Source organism: Periplaneta americana, chromosome 6, assembly GCF_040183065.1.
Source record: "Periplaneta americana isolate PAMFEO1 chromosome 6, P.americana_PAMFEO1_priV1, whole genome shotgun sequence".
NCBI classification, from domain to species: Eukaryota; Metazoa; Arthropoda; class Insecta; order Blattodea; family Blattidae; genus Periplaneta; species Periplaneta americana.
Genome location: NC_091122.1, coordinates 14,496,126 through 14,518,041, shown reverse-complemented (window position 1 = coordinate 14,518,041; position 21,916 = coordinate 14,496,126). Strand labels below are relative to the sequence as shown.

At 35.7% G+C, this 21,916-nt stretch overlaps 1 protein-coding gene across 5 annotated transcripts; it reads left to right on the top strand.

Annotated features, from left to right (window-relative positions):
• Positions 1-4,839: 4,839 nt before the first annotated feature.
• On the top strand, positions 4,840-21,117 carry LOC138701013 (uncharacterized). 5 transcript variants are annotated; one of them, XM_069827506.1, is made up of 7 exons: positions 4,840-4,937; positions 7,988-8,150; positions 8,313-8,494; positions 10,186-10,280; positions 14,244-14,443; positions 18,240-18,361; positions 20,581-21,117. In XM_069827506.1, the coding sequence occupies exons 2-7, from the start codon at positions 8,147-8,149 to the stop codon at positions 20,980-20,982; spliced, it is 1,005 nt and encodes a 334-aa protein (XP_069683607.1). In that variant the 5' UTR covers positions 4,840-4,937; positions 7,988-8,146; the 3' UTR covers positions 20,983-21,117. The 5 variants fall into 5 exon arrangements, with proteins under 5 accessions (XP_069683607.1, XP_069683606.1, XP_069683608.1 ...); XM_069827505.1 differs by lacking the exon at positions 4,840-4,937 and adding an exon at positions 4,962-5,097; XM_069827507.1 differs by lacking the exon at positions 4,840-4,937 and adding an exon at positions 5,114-7,653.
• Positions 21,118-21,916: the final 799 nt, after the last annotated feature.

The following is a 21,916-nucleotide window of genomic DNA, read 5'->3' as shown; positions in this document are numbered from 1 at the left end:
TTATTTCTACAACTCTTATTTGGTAATGGGTAGCCACCACATCTCTGTATTCGTGCTCCCCATTACCTTCTAATTACAAAAACTTTCATTGACATGTGCAGTCATCTTATTTTACTTTTGTTACCTCTATTACTGTAATACATACTCTCAATTTGCTTTCTAACCTCTCCCATTAAAATTTTTCCTTCTTTCTAATGAACACCTCACCACTTTTATTGTTTACTTATATTTGAAGTACTTCCTATAGTCAAAAATTTCCCTTATTTTGAACTAACTTTTACTAACACTATTTAACCATACTCATTCACTTTCATCACTAATTTACAATCAGTTCTACCTCTCCTCACTTCTGTCATCACTCTTATCCCCTATTTCTCCATTAGACACTGAATCACATGTTTATTTTGTTAAACTGTTCCGTTTCATCCCGATAAATTTTCCGTTTTGCACTATTTTTGTAAGTCAACTCAACCTTCATTTGTAAACTTACATTAAAATACTTGCTGTCTTCCTATCATTTCAATTTCTCTGATTGTACGCTAACTTAGTCGACACTCCAATATTATTAACATTTCACTACCAATTACTATTAACAAACACTTCTAATTTTCTCTAGTCACTTCCTTTATCAACTCCTGTTTCTCTGAACACTAATTCACTTATTCGTTCATACATTCTCTCTCCGATTATTTTGCTAGTTACTCTTACTCCTTGAACACTCACTTAATTGTTTCTATGTCTTTTGCCACACTTTTATCACTCCACCCCCCTTAAGCACCAACTTCGTAGACTGTAGTTCTGCGGTTCCTTATTTCCTTCCTTTCCCTCACAAGTAGATGGACTACCCAAATCTTCTTTACTTCCCCTCTTTGTCGGCTCCGGACGTCTTGCTAGTTTCTTCTTAACCACTTTCTTTACCTGTTTTCTATGACCTACTCTTCCCGCTGTCAGCTGATTCGTCATCTTATCCCTTCCGCTATTGTCAGCAGTCTTCAGTGACTGTTGCTTGCATGGTGACGAAGGACTTATTTGGGACCACGCGTCTCTCCTTTCAATGACGTCATACGTGTCTGCTTCCATTCTTCCTGAACTTGCTGTTTCAGACATTCCTTGTGTGGTTACTGCCCTCGCTTCGAATCGATTATTTTAAACTCCCCGCATCTTGCATAAACTTCTTATGTAAACTTGGCAACATCCGTTCACGTACAAGCCGTGCTCTTTCCAAGAAGGTTACAGGAATTTCACGCATGCGCGCGAGAAAATTGTCTTTCGCTGGCCGCTTATGACTCGTCAAGAGCACAAAGCCTTAAGTAAACAGTGAATCTATCCTACAGATGTCAGGTGCATCGATGCTATCGTTCACGTGCTATATCTCGAGGAATAAATTTAATAGTCTGTATTCTAGCCTGTAGGCGTCAGCATGTCACTGTCGGAACGTTTACTTTATGTCGATGTGTGTACAGTGCTGCTACGAGTGTATGTATGTATGTATGTATGTATATATATATATATATCCATGGTTTGGCTTTAAAACACGTGCTGGCTGAATGTAGTGGTGGTATGAATTTAAGTATCTGTATGGTGGTGTATATTATTTAAGAATAATATTTACTGGCATGTATTTATAGTAATCAATCTATGCGAATGGGATTACAGTACTGGTATAGGCTAAAGTGAATCAGTGTGTTGTGAACCAAAATATATTACTGAACACACACTTTTGTAAATAACGGCATTGTAGTATGTATTCATTTTTAACAAACGTAAATAATGAACTCTGTTCAAGTAATTTGGAACAGTAAAGAACTGGGTAAACTGGCTTACCAGGAAAAATTGGAAATAAAAAGATTGGGTTTCATTATAATAATAATAATAATAATAATAATAATAATAATAATAATAATAATATGTTCTTTTGAATTTATATACGGTTTTTTCGATAGTGAAACATTGGAATCATGACATTTTATATTAGGCTAAACATACGATTTCAAATTCTCTTCGATTTTGGAACACAAAATTGTGAACACACATAATATTTTATCACGAGCCGCCACTGCTCAGAACATCATCTTTGGTGGGTGTTTGGGTGCCTGCTGGATGTGGCCTGGTTGAAGAGGTTCCCCAGATGAGCGCCGACGAAATTGGACCTGTACCCTTGAACTTCAAAATGTGATTCGTCCGAAAGAATCACTTTCCTCCACTGCTCCGAAGTCAAGTTTTTATATTTATTCGCCAGGACAGCCTTTTCTTCTTCGTAGGTGATGTCCACTTTTGGAACAAATATTTCATTTAGTCAACAGATTCTTTCTCAAAATGCATACGTTCTTTGTACATCCTTGGACTAATAAATCGTCGCTCCCTGTATTCTTTTCGAATGTTCATAAACATAGCAATTGCATGAAAATTAAAGACATCATTTACTGATACTCAGCTATATAAGTAAATAGTGGTTCTTTTTTAAGTAAATGGATCACAATCCTGCCATCTATCTGCAATATGCGGAAGCCGAATTATATAAAGTGAAGTGGGTAGGCATTGAATAAATACATACATACATACATACATACATACATACATACATACATACATACATACATACATACATACATACATACCAGTAGCGGCCCACGGTTACAAAGGTTGGCAGTTCTGCATGAAAAATAGTGTATTTAGCAAACGCATGCTGTTTATTGCATCTAAATAGGATAACGCGTGTAATTACAGCCCCTTCTCGAAGTTCACTGTGCACCCGAAATTGTACTCCAACCATCCGTGCACTACACCTCTCCCACCTGGTACAACTAGTCACGTAGTGGAGATGTGCCCCACATGCTTTTCTAGTTTTTAAAGTCAAATTAACTAAATCCTTCACTCCGGTGTTTGTCCATGTATTTTCTCCTCTAAACAGCATACATGGGTGGAGGAGAAAGCGTTTTCATGAGCGCAGCAAAAAAGCAATCGTTTCCATTACACATTTCGGTATTAAAATGACTGGTAGGCTACATGATTTCCTCGACTTTTTCCAGAAATTTCAATATTTAAATTTTGTGTAGGACGTCCTAATTTCTTGAGTTAACATGCAATTTCTCTTTTAATTTCGAAAAGGGTTGGTCGATTAGGTTTTCATTTCATTCATTTTTAATATAAAATATTTTCTTAGACACACTGACTAATCACATCACCCACAGCACTATAACATACTGGAACTGTAATGATATACAGTAGTCCAGAAGCTTACGAGTTCTCCTAACGCAGGTCATAAATAGAGGAGGGTGTTCGGTTCTTTTGTATATTCGGAGAGAGCTGCTTCGGTTGCAGCTCTAATGCAGTCTTACTGGGACGGTGAAGAAAACCAGTTTTCTGCTGCCGACTACCCTACGTTGAGCTTCAGGAACTGCCGATCACAGATCCGAGAAGTACACTACAGCTAAAATTCTCGAGCAGTTCAAGGCTCCTACAAACAGTAAAATCTCGAATCGAAGGAGAATGAATTGCAAAATAAATTAAACAATGAACTAGATTACATAAAAGCACGTTTTACATTTTTTATTTTTTAAGTCCATTTAAATGGCGGTTCTGCAGCTCTGCAGTTCTTATTGTAGAGCCGCCCCTGATACATACATACAAACAAAGTAATAAAATTACTGACGGATCTTAAGGGGAGAGGATGGAATTTTTTGATGAAAAATGAGTAAATTAAAAAAAAATTCTTTAAAATACCCTGTGATATGTGTGGAATACATAGCATAACATTTTGTGAGTATTTGTGCCCTTATCGGATGTTGAGTCGCCATCTTTAAACTTCCTGCGTTATGGATTTTTAAATCACTCGCCCACTTTTATTGTTGTTTCCGGTAAATTAAATTTTAAAAAATGTTTTTTCTTTAAAATACCATTTGATATGTGTGGAATTCATTGCGTAACATTTTGTGGGTATTTGTGCCCTTATCGGATGTTGAGACGTCATTTTTAAACTTCCTGCGCTATGGATTTTTAAATCACACGCCCGCTTTTATCGGTTTCCAGTAACTTCATTTTTTTTTTGCTACATTGCCTAAATAATTTTTTTTATACTTTTATTTGGTTGAGTTGCCACAGCTATGAGCTCTCTACATACAAAAAATTAATATTTTACACCAAATAGGAAAAAAGTAAAAAAAAATACCATCCTCTCCCCTTAAGTAGGTAGGCCTACTTTAGTGTATACTTCAGTAAATACTGATAAGTAAAAGAAATACTTATCAAGGTGAAAGTTTACCAATTATATTTTATCCGCCTTTTCATAAGTGATTAGGGTACTTGAGAAACAGCAAGTAAAAGTATTAATTGATTTTTATTCACATCACAATGAGTACAGAGGAGCTCGTTGATTCTACGGCTTCCATCCGCTCCGTCTAGAATATTTCCCTGCCATCTCGTGGCGCGACAATAGTACCATTATTTCAAGTAACCTGGGGCCCGTTTCACAATGCTTACAAATTACAAATTAACAATTTACAAATAACAAGTAAAAGATTACAAATGCGTGTAAATTGTGTTTCACAATGCTATTTTATTAGTTTGTAAAGTCTGACGAACTTTACAAAATCAGCTAAATGAACGCATTATTGGTTACACACGATCACCAACGACAGTTTACAAAAATCGCTAAGGAGCAGAGCTAAAGTCGTTGTATTTTTACTACTATCGATATATATGTTTATATTTTGTACTAAAATAGATAATTCTAAGCTTGCTGATTCATATTTCAGCAACAGAAAATATAAAGTATTGTTTAAAAAAAATTAAAAGTATTTAGATTTTTATATATTGGCGACAATGGAGTTTCACGTTTTTGTGATTGGTTGAGAATACCAATACGTCTCTTCCTTAAGTGACCAAAGCGTTGCTTACGAGATTACGGACCAAAGTTAGCACAAAATTCAGTCAAATAAGTAAATAACAGATTTGGTCCACGTACAAATATGCAATTGATAAAATAACTACAAAATCAGGTTAATTTTTTGTGTTGATCCATCAGTATTTATTAATGTTGCATCCATAACCTCACAAACATTAGTGATCCCATCAGCAGCATAAAAATTCTGTGCTATGGTAAATAACATTTTGGTGATCAAAAACCTGCTCCGAATTTAACTCTTTTAACAACATCAACTACCCTGTGGGCACTTTTGCACACTGATATCTTAGAAATTCCGTGCTTATCTGCTAACCCACGGAACTGACAGCTAGTATGCATCCAATGCAAAACAATACAATTCTCGCTTTGAGGTTAGGGACTAGGGCATCACTTTTCTCTTTTGGATTTTGGATATGATGTCCCATATCTTGTAGGAGAGATTCCAGCGAAACGGGACTCGAAACGACTTCAGAATACCGCGTAAGTAATGTCGCCATTGCATTATTGAATTATTTATTTTTGGTGCAGGGAACTTTTTTATTAAGTGCGAGTATTTATTAAATACAGTCTTCGTATATAAATATTTACGCGGTATTCTGAAGTATAACGCGGAACTTATTCGAAACCTTTCATTAAATTTATACAATGATACGAACGTGATATTAATAATTCTTGCCCGGAGAATTTTACGTATACCTCTTCGTTTGATTAGGCCTAAATTCAATATCTTCGTCTGTACTCCTTAATAACATCAAAACTGCTTTAGTTTAATTCCTATTATTATCCACTTACTCAAAAATCAATTTAATAAGTATTTATTTATTGTATTTATTATCAAAAACCTGTCTTGAATTTAACTCTTTTAACAACATCAATTACCCTATGGGCACTTTTGCACACATAACTTAGAAATTCCGTGCTTATCTACTAACGCACGGAACTGAGAGCTAGTATATGAAACCAATGCAAAGCAATACAGTTCTCGCTTTGAGGTTAGGGCACCACTTTTCCATGTTGGATGTGATGTCCCATATCTTGGAGGAGAGATTCCAGAGAAACGGGACTCGAAACGACTTCAGTGTCGTTATTGTATTATTGAATTAATTTATTTTTGATGCAGGGAACTTCTTTTTTAAGTGCGATTATTTATTAAATACAGTCTTCGTATATAAATACTCATGCGGTATTCTGAAGTATAGCACGGGACTCATTCGAAACCTTTCATTAAATTCATACAATGATACGAACGTGTTATTAATTCTTGACCGGAAAATTTTACGTATACGTCTTTGTTTGATTAGGCCTAAATTCAATATCTTCGTCTGAGTCATTAGAACTACTTAATAACATCAAAACTGCTCTAGTTTAATTCTTAATATTACCCAGTTACTCAAAAATTAATTTAATAAATATATCTTTATTGTATTTATTCAGAATTTGTTGCAATATCAAACTTTACACATCTCAGAGCTATTGTAAAAAAATGTGCTAACTTTACAAGTAAAGTTTACACGTTTGTAAAATTACCCTTCATTGTGAAACAGAATGCTTGTAAAGTGAGCAAAATTTAATTTGTAAAGATTTTATTTCCTTTGTAAAGTTCAACATTACAAACAAAGATTGTGAAACAGAAGTTTACAATCTACAAGCAAAGTTTAAAAATTACAAAGCTTGTAAACATTGTGAAACAGGCCCCTGAATTCAAGTTGCTATTTAGCACGTAGGATAAAATGGCGTAGACGGAAGATGTGCGAATAGGAATTTCTGTAGTAGTAAGCCTCCGTGCCAGGGAACTGGTAAAGATATTAAGAAGCGTTTCAATACAATCAGAAACGTTCAATCAATGTTTGATTTAACATTTTTAGCTCAAATAGAAGTCAGGAAAAAATTGTGACATGTCATAAACATCCTAACTCTACGTCATTTTATATTGAAAATATAAGCAATTTAGCGATTAAAATGCACTTGAGTCATTCCATGTAAGATTCCGAGTTTTGAAAAGTGAAGTTCCAGATATGTTTTAATTTTTAGTATGAAATTTGTGTCATAATGGTTTAGCTGGCTGGAGTGATGGCTGAAATATTAGGGGTGCTCACTTGTAGGCCTAGTTTATTATTTTAAAAAGCCATCGACGTCGCTCAGTTGGCCGAGGCGCTTGCCTGCCGATCCGGAGTTACACTCGGACGTGTGTTCAATTCCCGCTTGGGCTGATTACCTGGTTGGATTTTTCAGAGGTTTTCCCCAACCAGTAAGGCGAATGTCAGGTAATCTATGGCCAATCTTCGACCTCTTCTCTCGAAATACCATCTCGCTCTCACCAATCACATCGACGCTAAATAACCTAGTAGTTAATACATGGTTTTCGAACTGCACTTCATAAACTATGCGCGCACTGCCTGCTAGTGGGTTTGTTAACGCACACTGCATTGCGTAGCACTACGTTAAAATGTCTGATAAAAATAATGCGAAAGTAAAGAGAGCAGCATAATATGCGTGAATATAGAAAATGAAAAAGAAACATTTTGAGTGATACAGATGTAAATTCAAATGTTCCTAAAACAGCAGCAGAAAGTTGTAGAGAGTATAGAAAACGAAAGCGAGAAAATCTGCTAAGATTAAGTAATTTGGATGATAAAGTAAATATAAAAATTCCCAAATCGTCTACGCAACGTTCAAGAGAGTATAGAAAACGAGAACAGTAGATATCTGCTAATAATGTGAAAACTTCCATATCAGCAGTTAGTAATAACGTAAGTATTGAATCTAAAAGGTACGGCATTATGAACATTTAATTAATTATATTGGCGTGAATACATCTTTGTTCGAAACAATTATAGACGACTTGATGCTCGCTACGCTTCTCCTTTACAGAGAAGGGAAGGGAGCATCAAGTCGGCCGTGATACAATAGGGATATCGTAAACTATCACCAACAGATAGCGCGCATGTACTTTGCGGGATGTGCTTCCCATGTTCATTTGTTTTTCGATATAAACATCTTATGCAGTACTATTGTATTAATTAATGCGCTAAAAAAGAACTTACGATGCCAAATTATTGTTGTGTTCCTCTCTGCAAAAACAAGGGAAAGCCTTTTGCCTTCCATCAGTTCCCGAATGATGTGAAACTTAAAAAACAGTGGTTACACGCGATTAGAAGGAAAAACTTTGATCTGAGTAATGTCACCAAGAACACCAGAGTTTGCTCTGAACATTTTAAGAAAGATGATTATCAAACTACATTAATGGGTAAGTAAAATAATATACTATTCAATTTTAGTAATAATAAATGTAATTAAAGGAATATATAGGCACATAGAAGTACTTTTTCTATTTACTTGTATTTCTAACCTCAATTTTAGAAATAATTTTGCTTCATAATTCTTTATTATTGTGTTAAAATCTTTACAGGTGAAAGGTCACGATTGAAACGAGGTTCTGTGCCATCCATATTTCATTGGACTCAATCCACTACGCCTAGTGAAAATGCTTACAGAGGGGCAAGAGTTAAGAAGAGGAATGAGCCCAATATTACACACCGAGAGCCAGTGCAATTTTTAAATACAGATAATGCATCTGTTGCAGCACTCAAGGTTTGTTCTTCATCCAATATTCATGGCAGAAATAGCTTGCTACCCATTGAAACAAACACAACATGTTAATGTATCCTGTCAAACTAAGGAGTGTGGTGGTGTTTGCTCCCCCCCTCCACTTAGTCCTCAGGTTATCATGGCACTGCACTGTTAAGAAACTTTCACTTTTTGAATGTAGAGGATTGTATTATTTATTTTATAGCCTACATAAGCATTGTTTTAATTGATTAAAGTTCTCGTTAACACTTTGTTAAAACCATAAAAGACAATGGATACAACCCTAACATAATAGACACACTAATAAAAAAGGCAAAACAAAAACAGAACAAATCAACACAAACACCACGTGAGAATAAATACATAACATTAACATATCACAATACCAATACCCACAAAATTGCAACTTCATTCAGAAAACTAAAATACAAGATAGCCTACCAGTACAAAAGAAATAATACAACACAGAAATACCTAAATAATCACATTAAACATTCAAATAAATATAATTCAACTGGCGTTTACAAATTAAAATGCAATAGTTGCCCACATTTTTAAATAGGACAGACAGGAAGATCCTTTCATACAAAATATAATGAGCATGTTAAAGCTATAACCAAACCTTACATCACATCAAATTATGCAGAACACATTATCAACAATAACCATGACTACAATAATAAAGAAACAGATATCGAAATTTTACACATCACACCAAAAAGTTCACAATTAAACATCCTAGAACAGTACGAAATATATAAGAATACAATAGCATACCCGCAATATATACTTAATACGCAATTGCAGTTCAATACACACACATTATTCGACGTCATAATACATCATAACACACAAACAGCCAGCCCCCACCATAGGAACAACACATCCCCACCCCTACCATCGACAAATGCACATCATAGAGTCAAGATCACCAGTGGTTCAAGAGACACTGAGGATGACGTGACATAGCGTTGAAACGGGCCGTCTGTCGAAGGTATATGCCTTTTTTAACAATTTGACACTTTTTTAACGTAAGACTAAGTAAATTTTATGGTTTTATTGTTTTAAGGTTTCCCTAACATCCAACACATTTCTCATGATTTGAATCTTACAGACGTTATTCACGGAAAGGCCTCTCAGAAACCCAGGTTTCCTCTGCTAGTTCCTACTCTCTTCGTTCTTTATGACTTTTATTCTGTACAGACCCAGAAACAATATTTGGGCCACCTGAATTTTCCAAGTTCCAGTTATAACCTACTGCACATGCTCAGTGACACTGAGTTAGATACAGCTTTCTGATGTATTTTTTTTTATTTTTTTTTAAGTAGGTTATTTTACGATGCTTTATCAACATCTTTAGTTATTTAGCGTCTGAATGAGATGAAGGTGATAATGCCGGTGAAATGAGTCCGGGGTCCAGCACCGAAAATGACCCAGCATTTACTCATATTGGGTTGAGGGAAAACCCCGGAAAAAATCTCAACCAGGTAACTTGCCCCGACCAGAAATCGAACCCGGGCCACCTGGTTTCGCGGCCAGACGCGCTGACCGTTATTCCACAGGTGTGGACGCTTTCTGATATAAACACTGAGCATGTTATACCTGGAACTTGGAAAATTCAGGTGGCCCAAATTTTATTTCTTTTTATTTCACCTGAGCCATGTCAGAAAGCTGTATGTAACTTTATTTTTCAGATGATGGTGTGTGTAGTCCCTGGATGCGAGTCCAATGCTTTGAGAATAGGAGGACCTAGCGTGTCATTTTTTAGCTTCCCAAAGGATGAAGAAAGGTACTGTACGATATTTTGTATGTACTAATTGAAAGTTTTAATTTCACCAGAAAAAATTATTTCCTGAATGACATGCATGTTGACGGCATTGGGTATATGTAAGTGCAACTAGGAACAGAAGTTTCATATTCATAGAATGCAATATAAACATTAGTACTGAAAGATCAATACAGTTACTATTTTCATTACTGTCCTTATTTGCAGTAATTTTTATAATTTTACTGTTTATGTACTAACCAGAGATCAAATCAATAATATGGATTCAGAAAATGATTGTGTAAAAGTATATGAAACTACTCTTAGGGAAATCTCGAGCTTTAAGAAACAAAGAAGTTCTTTGTTATAAAAAAGTACGAAATTATTCGACAATGGCGCCATTATGTTACTACTTACTTACTGGCTTTTAAGGAACCCGGAGGTTCATTGCCGCCCTCACATAAGCCCACCATTGGTCCCTATTCTGAGCAAGTTTAATCCAGTCTCTACTATCATATCCCACCTCCCTCAAATCCATTTTAATATCCGATCTACGTCTCGGCCTCCCCAAAGGTTTTTTCTCTCCCGCCTCCCATCTAACACTCTATATGCATTTCTGGATTCGCCCATATGTGATACATGCCCTGCTCATCTCAAATGTCGCGATTTAATGTTCCTAATTATGTCAGGTGAAGAATACAATGCGTGCAGTTCTGTGTTGTGTAACTTTCTCCATTCTCCTGTAACTTCATCCCTCTTAGCCCCAAATATTTTCCTAAGCACCTTATTCTCAAACCCCTTAACCTATGTTCCTCTCTCTAAGTGAGAGTCTAAGTTTCACAACCATAAAGAACAACCGGTAATATAACTGTTTTATAAATTCTAACTTTCAGATTTTATGTTACTACTATTGTAAATAAATTATTAATCCCCTTTATTACACACACAATAGACATTTTACTTTTCCTTCACCCAACTGCAAAGCTTCATAAAAATTTGGTCATCTCAAAAAAATAAATGTTATGAACGGCTTTCATATACATAACAAACATTAGAATTACAGAGCCATTAATTCGTGAGGTGTTAATACCAGTAATTATACATTGTTCTGAATGTGACCATTTGAACTTTCTTGAGGAGGATTTCTTTAGCATCCATAATCTTTCTTAAGTCCGTGCAGTGGTGCAACAAAATAATTTGTTTGAGGGGAGGGGAAAGGGTAAGAATTTTATACATCTTGATTACACAACTTTTAACACTGTATCACTTCGGAATATGTATGATAAGAACTTTCTTGTGTTAAATTTTAACGTACCTTGTTAACATGTTTCGACCTATTTTGGGTCATCTTCAGAACTGGTCGTTGTTGGTCTTGGTGCTTCTTGTTTCCTGTGAGGGTGCGTTCGTAGTGTAGAGTAAAAGAGTGTATGTGTTTTGAAATTGAATTGTGTGTTGAGAATATCGTTGGGGTGTGTTTTCGTGTGTCTGTATATTTCATATGGTTCTAGTGTGTTGAGTTTCTGGTTTTTTGGTTGGATGTGCAGTATTTCCATATCTGTGTTGATGTCTCTATAGGTGTGGTTGGCATTTGTGATGTGTTCTGCATATGTAGAGGTGTTTTGTAATTTTGTTATGGCTGTGTGTTCTTTGTAACGTGTTTGAAATGATCTGCCTGTCTGTCCTATGTAGAAGTTGTTGCAGGTGTTACATTTGAGTTTGTATACGCCTGTGTGGTTGTATTTGTTTGTTTGTGTTGTTTGTATGTTGAGATGTTTTTGTAAAGTGTTATTTGTTCTGTATGCGATGTTGTAGTTTAATTTCTTGAATGAGGTTGCAATTTTATGTGTGTTTTTGTTTTCGTATGTTATTGTACAACAAAGTACGTTAAAATTTAACACAAGAAAGTTCTTATCATACATATTCCGAAGTAAGAATTTTGTTGTGTGCGATTTTCATGATAAACTTTATCATAATTGTGTTGGAAGCTTGGAGCAAATTTTAATGATGAAGGAAAAATTAAAATGCATATTATAAAGTTGATTTGAAATAAATATTTTTTGAAACACTTCTTTCACACTTATGGTAATAGCTTTAGTAATCATGTGATCATCGGTAGTCAATTACAAAATGTCAAACTCCGGTACCGGTAAGAAAGAAGTGAAGAGTATTGTAAAAAACAAACAAAAATTATATATACATATGTATATACTTTCATTTGTATTTTTCTTTTGAAAAAGTATGTGATCTAGGAATTAATGACAGTTCTCTTTATAGCAGTAACATAATATTAATAATATTTCAATAAATAAATGCACTATAAAATCAGTAGGGAGGCTAAGGCTAAACTATAAGGGCCGTAATGCCAATGATGATGATGATGATGATGATGATGATGATAAAATCAGTTAAATTAACACATAAAACACAAAACAGTATGTTTAGCGCCTGATGTAAACAATTTTGAAGTTGTTAATGAATTCATTGTTGTAGTATTTCGAACCAGAGTCGAAAAGAGCATTTGTTTCGTCTGATTGTTGCAGTGATTGGAATTTTATTACAGTGAAACCTGTTCAAGACGGAAGTGACATGGTCCTAATTTTTTTTTCCGTTGTGGACAGGTTTCCGTATTATTCAGGTGTGACTTTAAAATGGAATATTTTGTCATTCATATACATGAAAAACAAAATGGCATGCCGCAAACTGCAAGAAGTACAAAATATTCCATTTAACACTAATCACATTAAATCAGCTTTCTGTCGCTTATTAAGTTGGTGAATAATCTTGATTAAAATCTCATTTTCTATATAAATATTATCGTAACTCACTCATTAGTCATTAAACATTACTAAAGTTTACTAATCTCATTCTATTTAATATCTAACACTATACTCTAATACTGTACAGCATATCACAGCACATTATTAATTAATTGGACTAGGAGCCATCTATTAGAAGCCTTGAATTCTGGTTTATTTAATTTCTTTCCCAGTTCAATAGCTTGCTTTGCAGAACAGATCCAGAAATTGTCTTGTTCTTTGAAAGGTCATGAAGAACCCACTCCCACAACAGTTCATTTATTTTCACATAAAGAGTTGCTTTCTGGTTCCTTTTGTGTCACCAATATTGGCCACACGCCACTCACTCATTATGATCTTTATTTTTTAAAGTGTCACACCTGAGTTTTCCACAACTGTACTTCAATATTATTTCACATAGACTTTGTTTCTAATTTTCCTTTATCTCGATAACTTTTACTTCATCACTTAATGTTAATGCCACATTTTATGCAATTTTTTTTTTTTTTTTACCTGGGAATCACTACACTTGCGCTCTGTCCAGCTACGACAGTATACGGGTGTGAAGCATTGAAAATCTTTGAAGGGACTCGTCTGCCTAGTCAACAGGGTAATAAAATTTATGACCAACAGGCCAACACACCCTCGTATCCTCTAAAATTTTGCAAAGGAAAGTTGTTTTTATCTTAGTGACCTACATATTTCGTATATTCCTTGAAATTACACGCTGTTTCAAAATATAGTTACAAAATATTGTTTCCGTTTTGAACAGTGGCAGACAGTTTCCGTTTCCGCGTTGGACAGTTTCCGTTTTATTCAGGAAAAATTACACATAATACATACAAATTTCGCCGGGACCAATAAATTGTTCCGAAATAGACAGGATTCCGGATTATTCAGGTTCCGATTTGAACAGGTTTCACTGTATTTGTTTAAAGTGACTTCGAAGTTCTTTTATCTCATTAAAATAAATTATAAATTGAAATTTTGGTCACAAAGAAGGGTAAAAACTATACGATTTTTCACTTCTACATTTTTTAGAGGGATAAATCTTATCCTTTACCTCTCCCCGTCTCCGTTGTTGCATCACTGTGTCCATGTTGAAGATTATATAAATGAACTGTGAATAGGAATAGTTTGGGAAATTACAGTATGTGAGATTCCATGAAATTGACTTCTTTTTTTTCTTCAGACGTGCTCTTTGGATCCAGCGCATTAACCCTGCCCTGAGTGGGAAGCCAAAGAGCTATCTGCATGATCGACGTGTTTGTGGACTTCACTTCACAGAGGATCAGTTCATAAATGTTCGTCGATTACGACTGACTTACGATGCAGTACCAACCCTGGAACTTCCTGATCTGAAACCTAAGATTTTGCGTGTGTATGCTTCAGGTACATGCACGTGTTAAAGACTAGCATTTTATTAAGCATGTGTAATTATTAGCATTGAGAATTATATGCAGTTAAAACCCTTAAAAGTGCCGAAAGATGCATTTATATCTGCACTAAAAGCTGAAGAGCGAGCAAACTTACCATCGAATAGGATCCCATGAAAAACAAAAGTGCTGAAAGATGCATTTATATATGCACTAAAAGCTGAAGAGCGAGCAAACTTACCATCGAATAGGATCCCATGAAAAACAAAAGTGCTGAAAGATGCATTTATATATGCACTAAAAGCTGAAGAGCGAGCAAACTTACCATCGAATAGGATCCCATGAAAAACAAAAGTGCTGAAAGATGCATTTATATATGCACTAAAAGCTGAAGAGCGAGCAAACTTACCATCGAATAGGATCCCATGAAAAACAAAAGTGCTGAAAGATGCATTTATATATGCACTAAAAGCTGAAGAGCGAGCAAACTTACCATCGAATAGGATCCCATGAAAAACAAAAGTGCTGAAAGATGCATTTATATATGCACTAAAAGCTGAAGAGCGTGCAAACTTACCATCGAATAGGATCCCATGAAAAACAAAAGTGCTGAAAGATGCATTTATATATGCACTAAAAGCTGAAGAGCGAGCAAACTTACCATCGAATAGGATCCCATGAAAAACAAAAGTGCTGAAAGATGCATTTATATATGCACTAAAAGCTGAAGAGCGAGCAAACTTACCACCGAATAGGATCCCATGAAAAACAAAAGTGCTGAAAGATGCATTTATATATGCACTAAAAGCTGAAGAGCGAGCAAACTTACCATCGAATAGGATCCCATGAAAAACAAAACACTAGCCATATAACGGGAAATACTCAAATTGTTGGACATAAAGAAAAACACAGTCACTTCAGTTTTTTAGTTATTGCCTTATTGGCTATTGCTAATTTAATTAAAACCAATTTGATACAGATAACATATTTTGTTTTATGACTGTATGAAATTTTGTGATACAGTAATTATTTTCATGTTTTCGGGACCCAACTTATTTCTCCTGTCCGTAAAAATAAACTTGTTCATAGAAAAAGTTATTTCTACATCACATGAAGCGAGGGGACAAAACTTATAATCTCGTAACACGATATGATTGACATCCACATCACGATTGTGTCCTTAAAGGACTAGCTACTTTCGTCTACAGTAAAACCCCGATAAGACGCTGTTCAAGGGACCGGGTGTAAACCGTGTATTAACCAGGACTGCATATTAGGCGGGTATACTAATTTTGACTCATATACAGTATCTATTAGCATTTTTCTTTATTGAAATACATGATTCATGAAAGGCAATATAGTATTACTCCATTATGTAATTACTGTACTGTACGTCAAAGACATTTACAATATGTACTGTGCTTAATTCTTTCGAAAAAAAAAAAAGTCATTTATAGTTCTTTGTCGTGTGCGTGTTCTCCAAGTCCTCATGTTTACCACACTTCAGTTTCCTGCCATTACATCCTCCCGACATCGCAGCTGTAATGATTGAGTCGCGATTTTTTATTATCGTTCTTAATATCGATGATGGGATTCCTAATGATAGTTGTTTCTGAGTAAGAGTACTGTTCTCATCGTACTTCCGTAAGATTTCCAATTTTTTCGACACAGAAAGCGCTTTTCGTTTAACACTCATTGTAATCACATTCACAGACACTTCAATACACAAAAGGACAACAAACTGCTCAGCAAAAATTTCCCGAATTTTATTACGGCCGAGTGAGGAATGCTGTTTGAGAGAGAGGGTTAGCAAGAGGGTGGGATATTGTAACTGTATGTAGGCTTTAAGCAGGCAGATAAGGAGTCGAATAAGAAAGCGTAACAAGAGGATGAGGTATAGTAAGGTATGAAGTATGAAGGTTTAAATGCGCAGGTAAAGGGTCGAATACCAATACTTTTCAGGTTAATGGCACCAGTGAGTTCAGTGACCAAGATGTTTCATTGATGTTACAGTACATTGCTGAAAATTACATTGAAAATATTCCACAAAACCCGCGTATTATGCGGGACTTGAGCGCAACAAACGGAGTATTTTATAAAGGTGTTATATAATGAAATGTGCAGGGACCGGACAAAAAAAGCGTATTACATGGGATAGTGTAATAAGCGGGCGCGTCTTTTCGAGGTTTTACTGTATTTCAGACCATCATTCTGTACTTCAGCTCACCGCACTTTTTCTCAACAAAATTTGTGTATAGCTCCTCGATTTGACTTGCGTGATACATACAGACTACTGAAATTGAGCATCCAGAAAACTAGAAAACAGTTTATGCTATAAAAAATTTAAAAATGTGCATGAAATATGCTCTTAATGTTTAAGTTTGCACAATCATCCAAAATACATACATACATACACAAATACCCATTCATAGATCATCTTAATTGTACATGATACAGATATGCATTTCCATATATTTCTCATCACTAGTAATAATTATATTCCTTTCTTGTTGCATAGCGTTTCTAGATTTCATAATATGTTTGACATTGGGGATTGAGTGAGATCATTTTCCCTCTGGCTGCGTGTCGTCAGATTGCAATACAAATTACGAGAAACTGAGACAATGGGGCTGCTTTTCAATTCACTCTCGCCCCAGAATACATTCCTTCTGTCAAAATAGTGCCAAACATTCCCTTTTTTTTTTATCAAATAGCTTATTTTCATTAATAGAATAATTCACTTTATTTCCCATTATAAATTTGGGTGACATACTGAAAACTGTCACATCCCATTGCTGCACCCGGTATATATTTTTTTTTATTGGGTTATTTTACGACGCTGTATCAACATCTAGGTTATTTAGCGTCTGAATGAGATGAAGGTGATAATGCCGGTGAAATGAGTCCAGGGTCCAACACCGAAAGTTACCCAGCATTTGCTCGTATTGGGTTGAGGGAAAACCCCGGAAAAAACCTCAACCAGATAACTTGCCCCGACCGGGATTCGAACCCGGGCCACCTGGTTTCGCGGCCAGACGCGTTGACCGTTACTCCACAGGTGTGGACCACCCGGTATATTTTTGGCTGGAATCGTCATGTGAGCGCTATGGGCCAGCAGAGTTTTTTTTGTTCCTATGACACTATGATATTCACAGATGAACTTCTGTTACAGAGAATGGGTTTGTGTTTAATTGCTGTATAATGTGAACGGTAAAGTCGACCACGTTCATTCTAATTTAATTTCATAACTGTCAGTATCAATAAAAATTGTTATACTTCCAAAGAAATACGTACTGTGCACCAAGCCCAAGACGAATATATGTCATTTCAATAATAATAATCCGTGGCACTACAGCTTGTGAAGGGCCTAGACCGACCAGCTGGCTGCTGGCCTTACACCCACATGCCCTAAGCAGAATGGAGGTATCGTGTGGTTAGCACGATGATCCTTCCAGGCGTTATAGCTGGCTTTCGCAACCGAATTTCGCTACCAATCGTAGCACCCCAAGTGCATCATGATGCTGGGTGGGCACCGGTCCATACACTGGCCGAAATTTCATGAGAAAATTTCTTTCCCCATGAGGACTCGAACCAGCGCGCATTCTGTAACGCGAGTCCTAGGCAGGATGCCTTAGACCACGACGCGGGACCGTCTCAATAATAATTTAAGAAAATAAATTGTGTAGTGATAGAATTTGCAACATGAAAAAAGAACAGAATTGTTGCAAAACAATAAAATATGATGAGAAAGTATCATGACATTCATTCCTTTTTAAGTATAAAAATGAACTTTATGTTTTTCATACTTTCAGGAATCTCCAAAGACTCCACAGTTAAAAGAAATGCAAGTGATGGAACATATCTAGTGAATACAAGAAATTGTGAAGTGAAAGTTGAGAATTTTGAAACTTCCCCTTCAGCAGGCTTCGAGATGGTAAGAGATTTGTATGTATTCCCCTCCCTGCAGAAATGAAGATTTTTCGCAGAAACAGTCATTTTAATCACATTTATGATAAAACCTGCATATACACCATCTCCCTAAATGATTATTGGGGTTTCAAATAGTTGGAATGGCTTTACAAATAAAAGTGAATGTGTGTTTCTTATATATAATGAAAGAGAGCTGTGAAAATTTTTTATCTTCTGCTCGCAATGTTCGTTTCTCGCCTTTGTTGCATCAAAACATCACATTTACAAAATGGCGACTCCCGTGCATCAGTCTATTTTTGTGTTGAAATTTACAAAGCGCAGTTCTGTAATATCTGTACAGTGAGCTTTCGGACAGCAATAATTTAGAATTTATCCTCTGTCCGATAATAACATTCATCGACTTGATGTATCTGTAAAGGGAAGAGTCCAGGATGTCAGCATGTGCCAACGAAATAGTCGAGAATATCAAAGAAGCTTTTGTATGTAGTCCATGGTTTCCTGACCTCACACCATGAGATTTCTTTCTGTGGGGGTATTTGAAGGACTATGTGTACCTGCCACCACTACATGCCGACCTGCCAGAGTTGAGAAGGATTGGTGCTGCTGTTGAGTTGATTACCGGTACTCTAGACTTGCTGAATATTGGCTCGATATCTGCCGTATGACAAATGGTGCTCACATTGAACACTTAGAAAGTACGGTGTGGGAACTCATGCTCTTTATTCCCATGTAAGGTTTGTTCTTATATAATGCAAGTGAGAAAAATTAAACAACTTTGAAATCTCGATAACCATTTAGGAACATGCTATACTTCTTGGTGCATCTCTCTGATACATTTCACATTTATCACTAATAACAAAATAATCCAGCTCTGACTATAGCCATTCTCCCCAAAATTTTACATCCAATTTAAAAATTCTTCAGAAAATATTTTAGAAACTAAAAAGCTCTACATGATTTCCTTGCAAAAAGTAACAAAATGTTTCATCTCTCTAACACATTGGACTAGTTGGGAGGCAACACTTCATCTTTCTCGCTTTTGATCAGCATTCAATGCTTTGTCGGATTCGTCTAGTTTTGAATAATATGACTAAAATCTAGAAAATGACTGATAACCATAGGAAAAGATAAAATGAAGCGTGCATTTCCAGAACGTTGTAGCTGCCAATTTGTGAAGTTTACAGTAGGAGCAAAAATAGTTTTATACAGTACATACAACGTTGTAACTTGCACAACCTGAAAGTGCACTACTTTATTACTTGAAGCAGCACTTTCTTCATAACCTTTCGTATTATTGTCAAACAGGGCACCTACAACTGTTAAATGTGAAAAAATGGATTCTCCCGGTTTCGGCACTTACAATATTATGGAAATGCACACTTCAAATATTGAAAACACATTTGGTCATGAAATCCAATGCTATATATGGGGTAAAATCTTATAAATCCCCTCATAGAAAACATCAGTAATGTGAATGTTAATTATATTGCAAAAGAAAGATAATTTGATAAATCTCTCACTATTGTAGCAGTTATTTTAATTGCTACATAATATCTGTCATGAAAAATTAAGATATTCAGGGACACTGTTTATTCCGGTTTGAAATAATAGTGTATGCAAAGGACCATGAAACAAAATTTATTTTGAATAATTTTTCCTTTGTATCCACACAACTCACATGAGCTGACAAGACGCCAGAACTCAACTATGAGTGCACAAAAATGCTGTGTGACTTAAATTGTGGCTTTCTGTTAACGTACCTCCAGTAACGAATGTATTACGCAAATCTAGCTTTCAGGTAGTAGTTCCCTGTAAAGCAGGTTTGAATAATTTCAAGGAAAAATTGTTCCAGGGCCGGGTATCGTTCCCGGGACCCTTCGCTTAGCGCGCAAACGCTCTACCGACTGAGCCACCCCAGGAACTATACACGACACCGTCACAATTTTTCCTTTGTCTTGTCAGCTCATGTGAGTTGTGTGGATATAAAGGAAAAATTGTGATGGTGTCGCATATAGTTCCTGGGGTAGCTCAGTCGGTAAGCATTCGCACGCTAGCGAAGGGTCCCGGGATCGATATCCGGCCCCGGAACAATTTTTCCTTGAAATTGTTCAAATCTGCTTTACAGGGAGCTACTACCTGAAAGCTAGATTTGCGTAAAATTGATTTTCTTTACGATGTATTAATTTGATGTGATGGTAATTGAAATTTACTGCATTTTTACAGGTAAATATAAAACTAGAAACTGACATATCGTCAGATAACGAGATGGATATAAAATCTGAGCCTACTTTTAATGACGAAGATGATGCAGTGAATGCACATGACATATCTCCGAATTATGAACATGAAATCAGATGCCAGGTCAATTCAAGTTGTGAAGACAATCTATTGCGTACACACAACTCATCTTTGAAGGAGGAATGTGAAATTAATTACCAAGTGAGTTTGAGAAATGAAGTTGACCCACTGAACACATTTGACGTGTCTTTGAGTGATAAAGTTAAAATCGAATGTCAGTCTGTTTCAAATCACGAAGATGATTCATTAAGTACACAGAATAACTGTAACTATGGTGTACATGTGAAAGAAGAAAAGAAAGAGTTTGGTGAAAGTGATATTAGCTAACGTGAAATGTAAAGTGAAATGAATTAATTAATTTATTTGTGGCTTGATTTGTGTGTGTCTGATGGAACATAACTTGTATAATTTATTTACCTCATTCCTTAAAGTGATATAGAAATTATATATTTTATTAATACAGTTCCATGTTCAGGTAAGATTAATTTCTAAGTATAATGTTATACAGTTGTTGTTGTCTGGTCACGCAAATTGGAGACGATTCTTGGCCCCATTAACAATTAGCCTCCATTGGTCTCCCTTGCATTGTATTCTGAAGATCGATTGTCACTTGATCACACTATCAGAGCTGAGGTCTTCCATAGATATTCTTCCTACCGAATGTTCCTCTAAAACTCTCCTGACAGGCACATCCTTCACTTGGATTCACGTGGCCAAACCAGCATAATCTTCTCCTTTTTCAGATTGATTGAAAAAAATTCCTAATTTCTTTATTTTTCCGTATTCTCCAATCATTAAGATCAATGATGGGGCCAGAAATGTTTCCCAAAACTTTGTTTTCGGAAGTATACATCAGTTGCATATTATTTCAATGCAAACTTATGAAGCAATATGCAGTCATTTTTTGAGCACTGTATATACTGTAGTATGTGCAAAATATGACATAAATCTTAAGAAGCAAGTCACTTCTTCCTTCCTTTGTAAAAGAAATAAGGCAGGAGTCCTGTATCGTAGATTTCCGTTACATGAAATAGATTCTGTCTTAAGTAAGAGGTCTCCAAGAAAAATTCACTGCCCAGTCATTTCTCATTCATGCAACCTTTTCCTGCTTTATGAACAGAGGACTCCGTACATCAACATCTCACTTGAAACATCTTCTGCAAAAACACCTATAATCTGAAATAAAAAAATAAAAATGTTGCAGTAAGGGAAGAAAATTTGTATTGAAATTCAGTTAAAGGATTAAAATTATCTTGGCAAT

Coding starts and splice junctions, on each gene's coding strand:
- LOC138701013 (XM_069827504.1), top strand. CDS start 7,949: ATGCCAAATTATTGTTGTGTTCCTCTCTGCAAAAACAAGGGAAAGCCT. Junction 8,151..8,312: donor TTATCAAACTACATTAATGG/GTAAGTAAAATA, acceptor AAATCTTTACAG/GTGAAAGGTCACGATTGAAA. Junction 14,444..18,239: donor TTTGCGTGTGTATGCTTCAG/GTACATGCACGT, acceptor TCATACTTTCAG/GAATCTCCAAAGACTCCACA.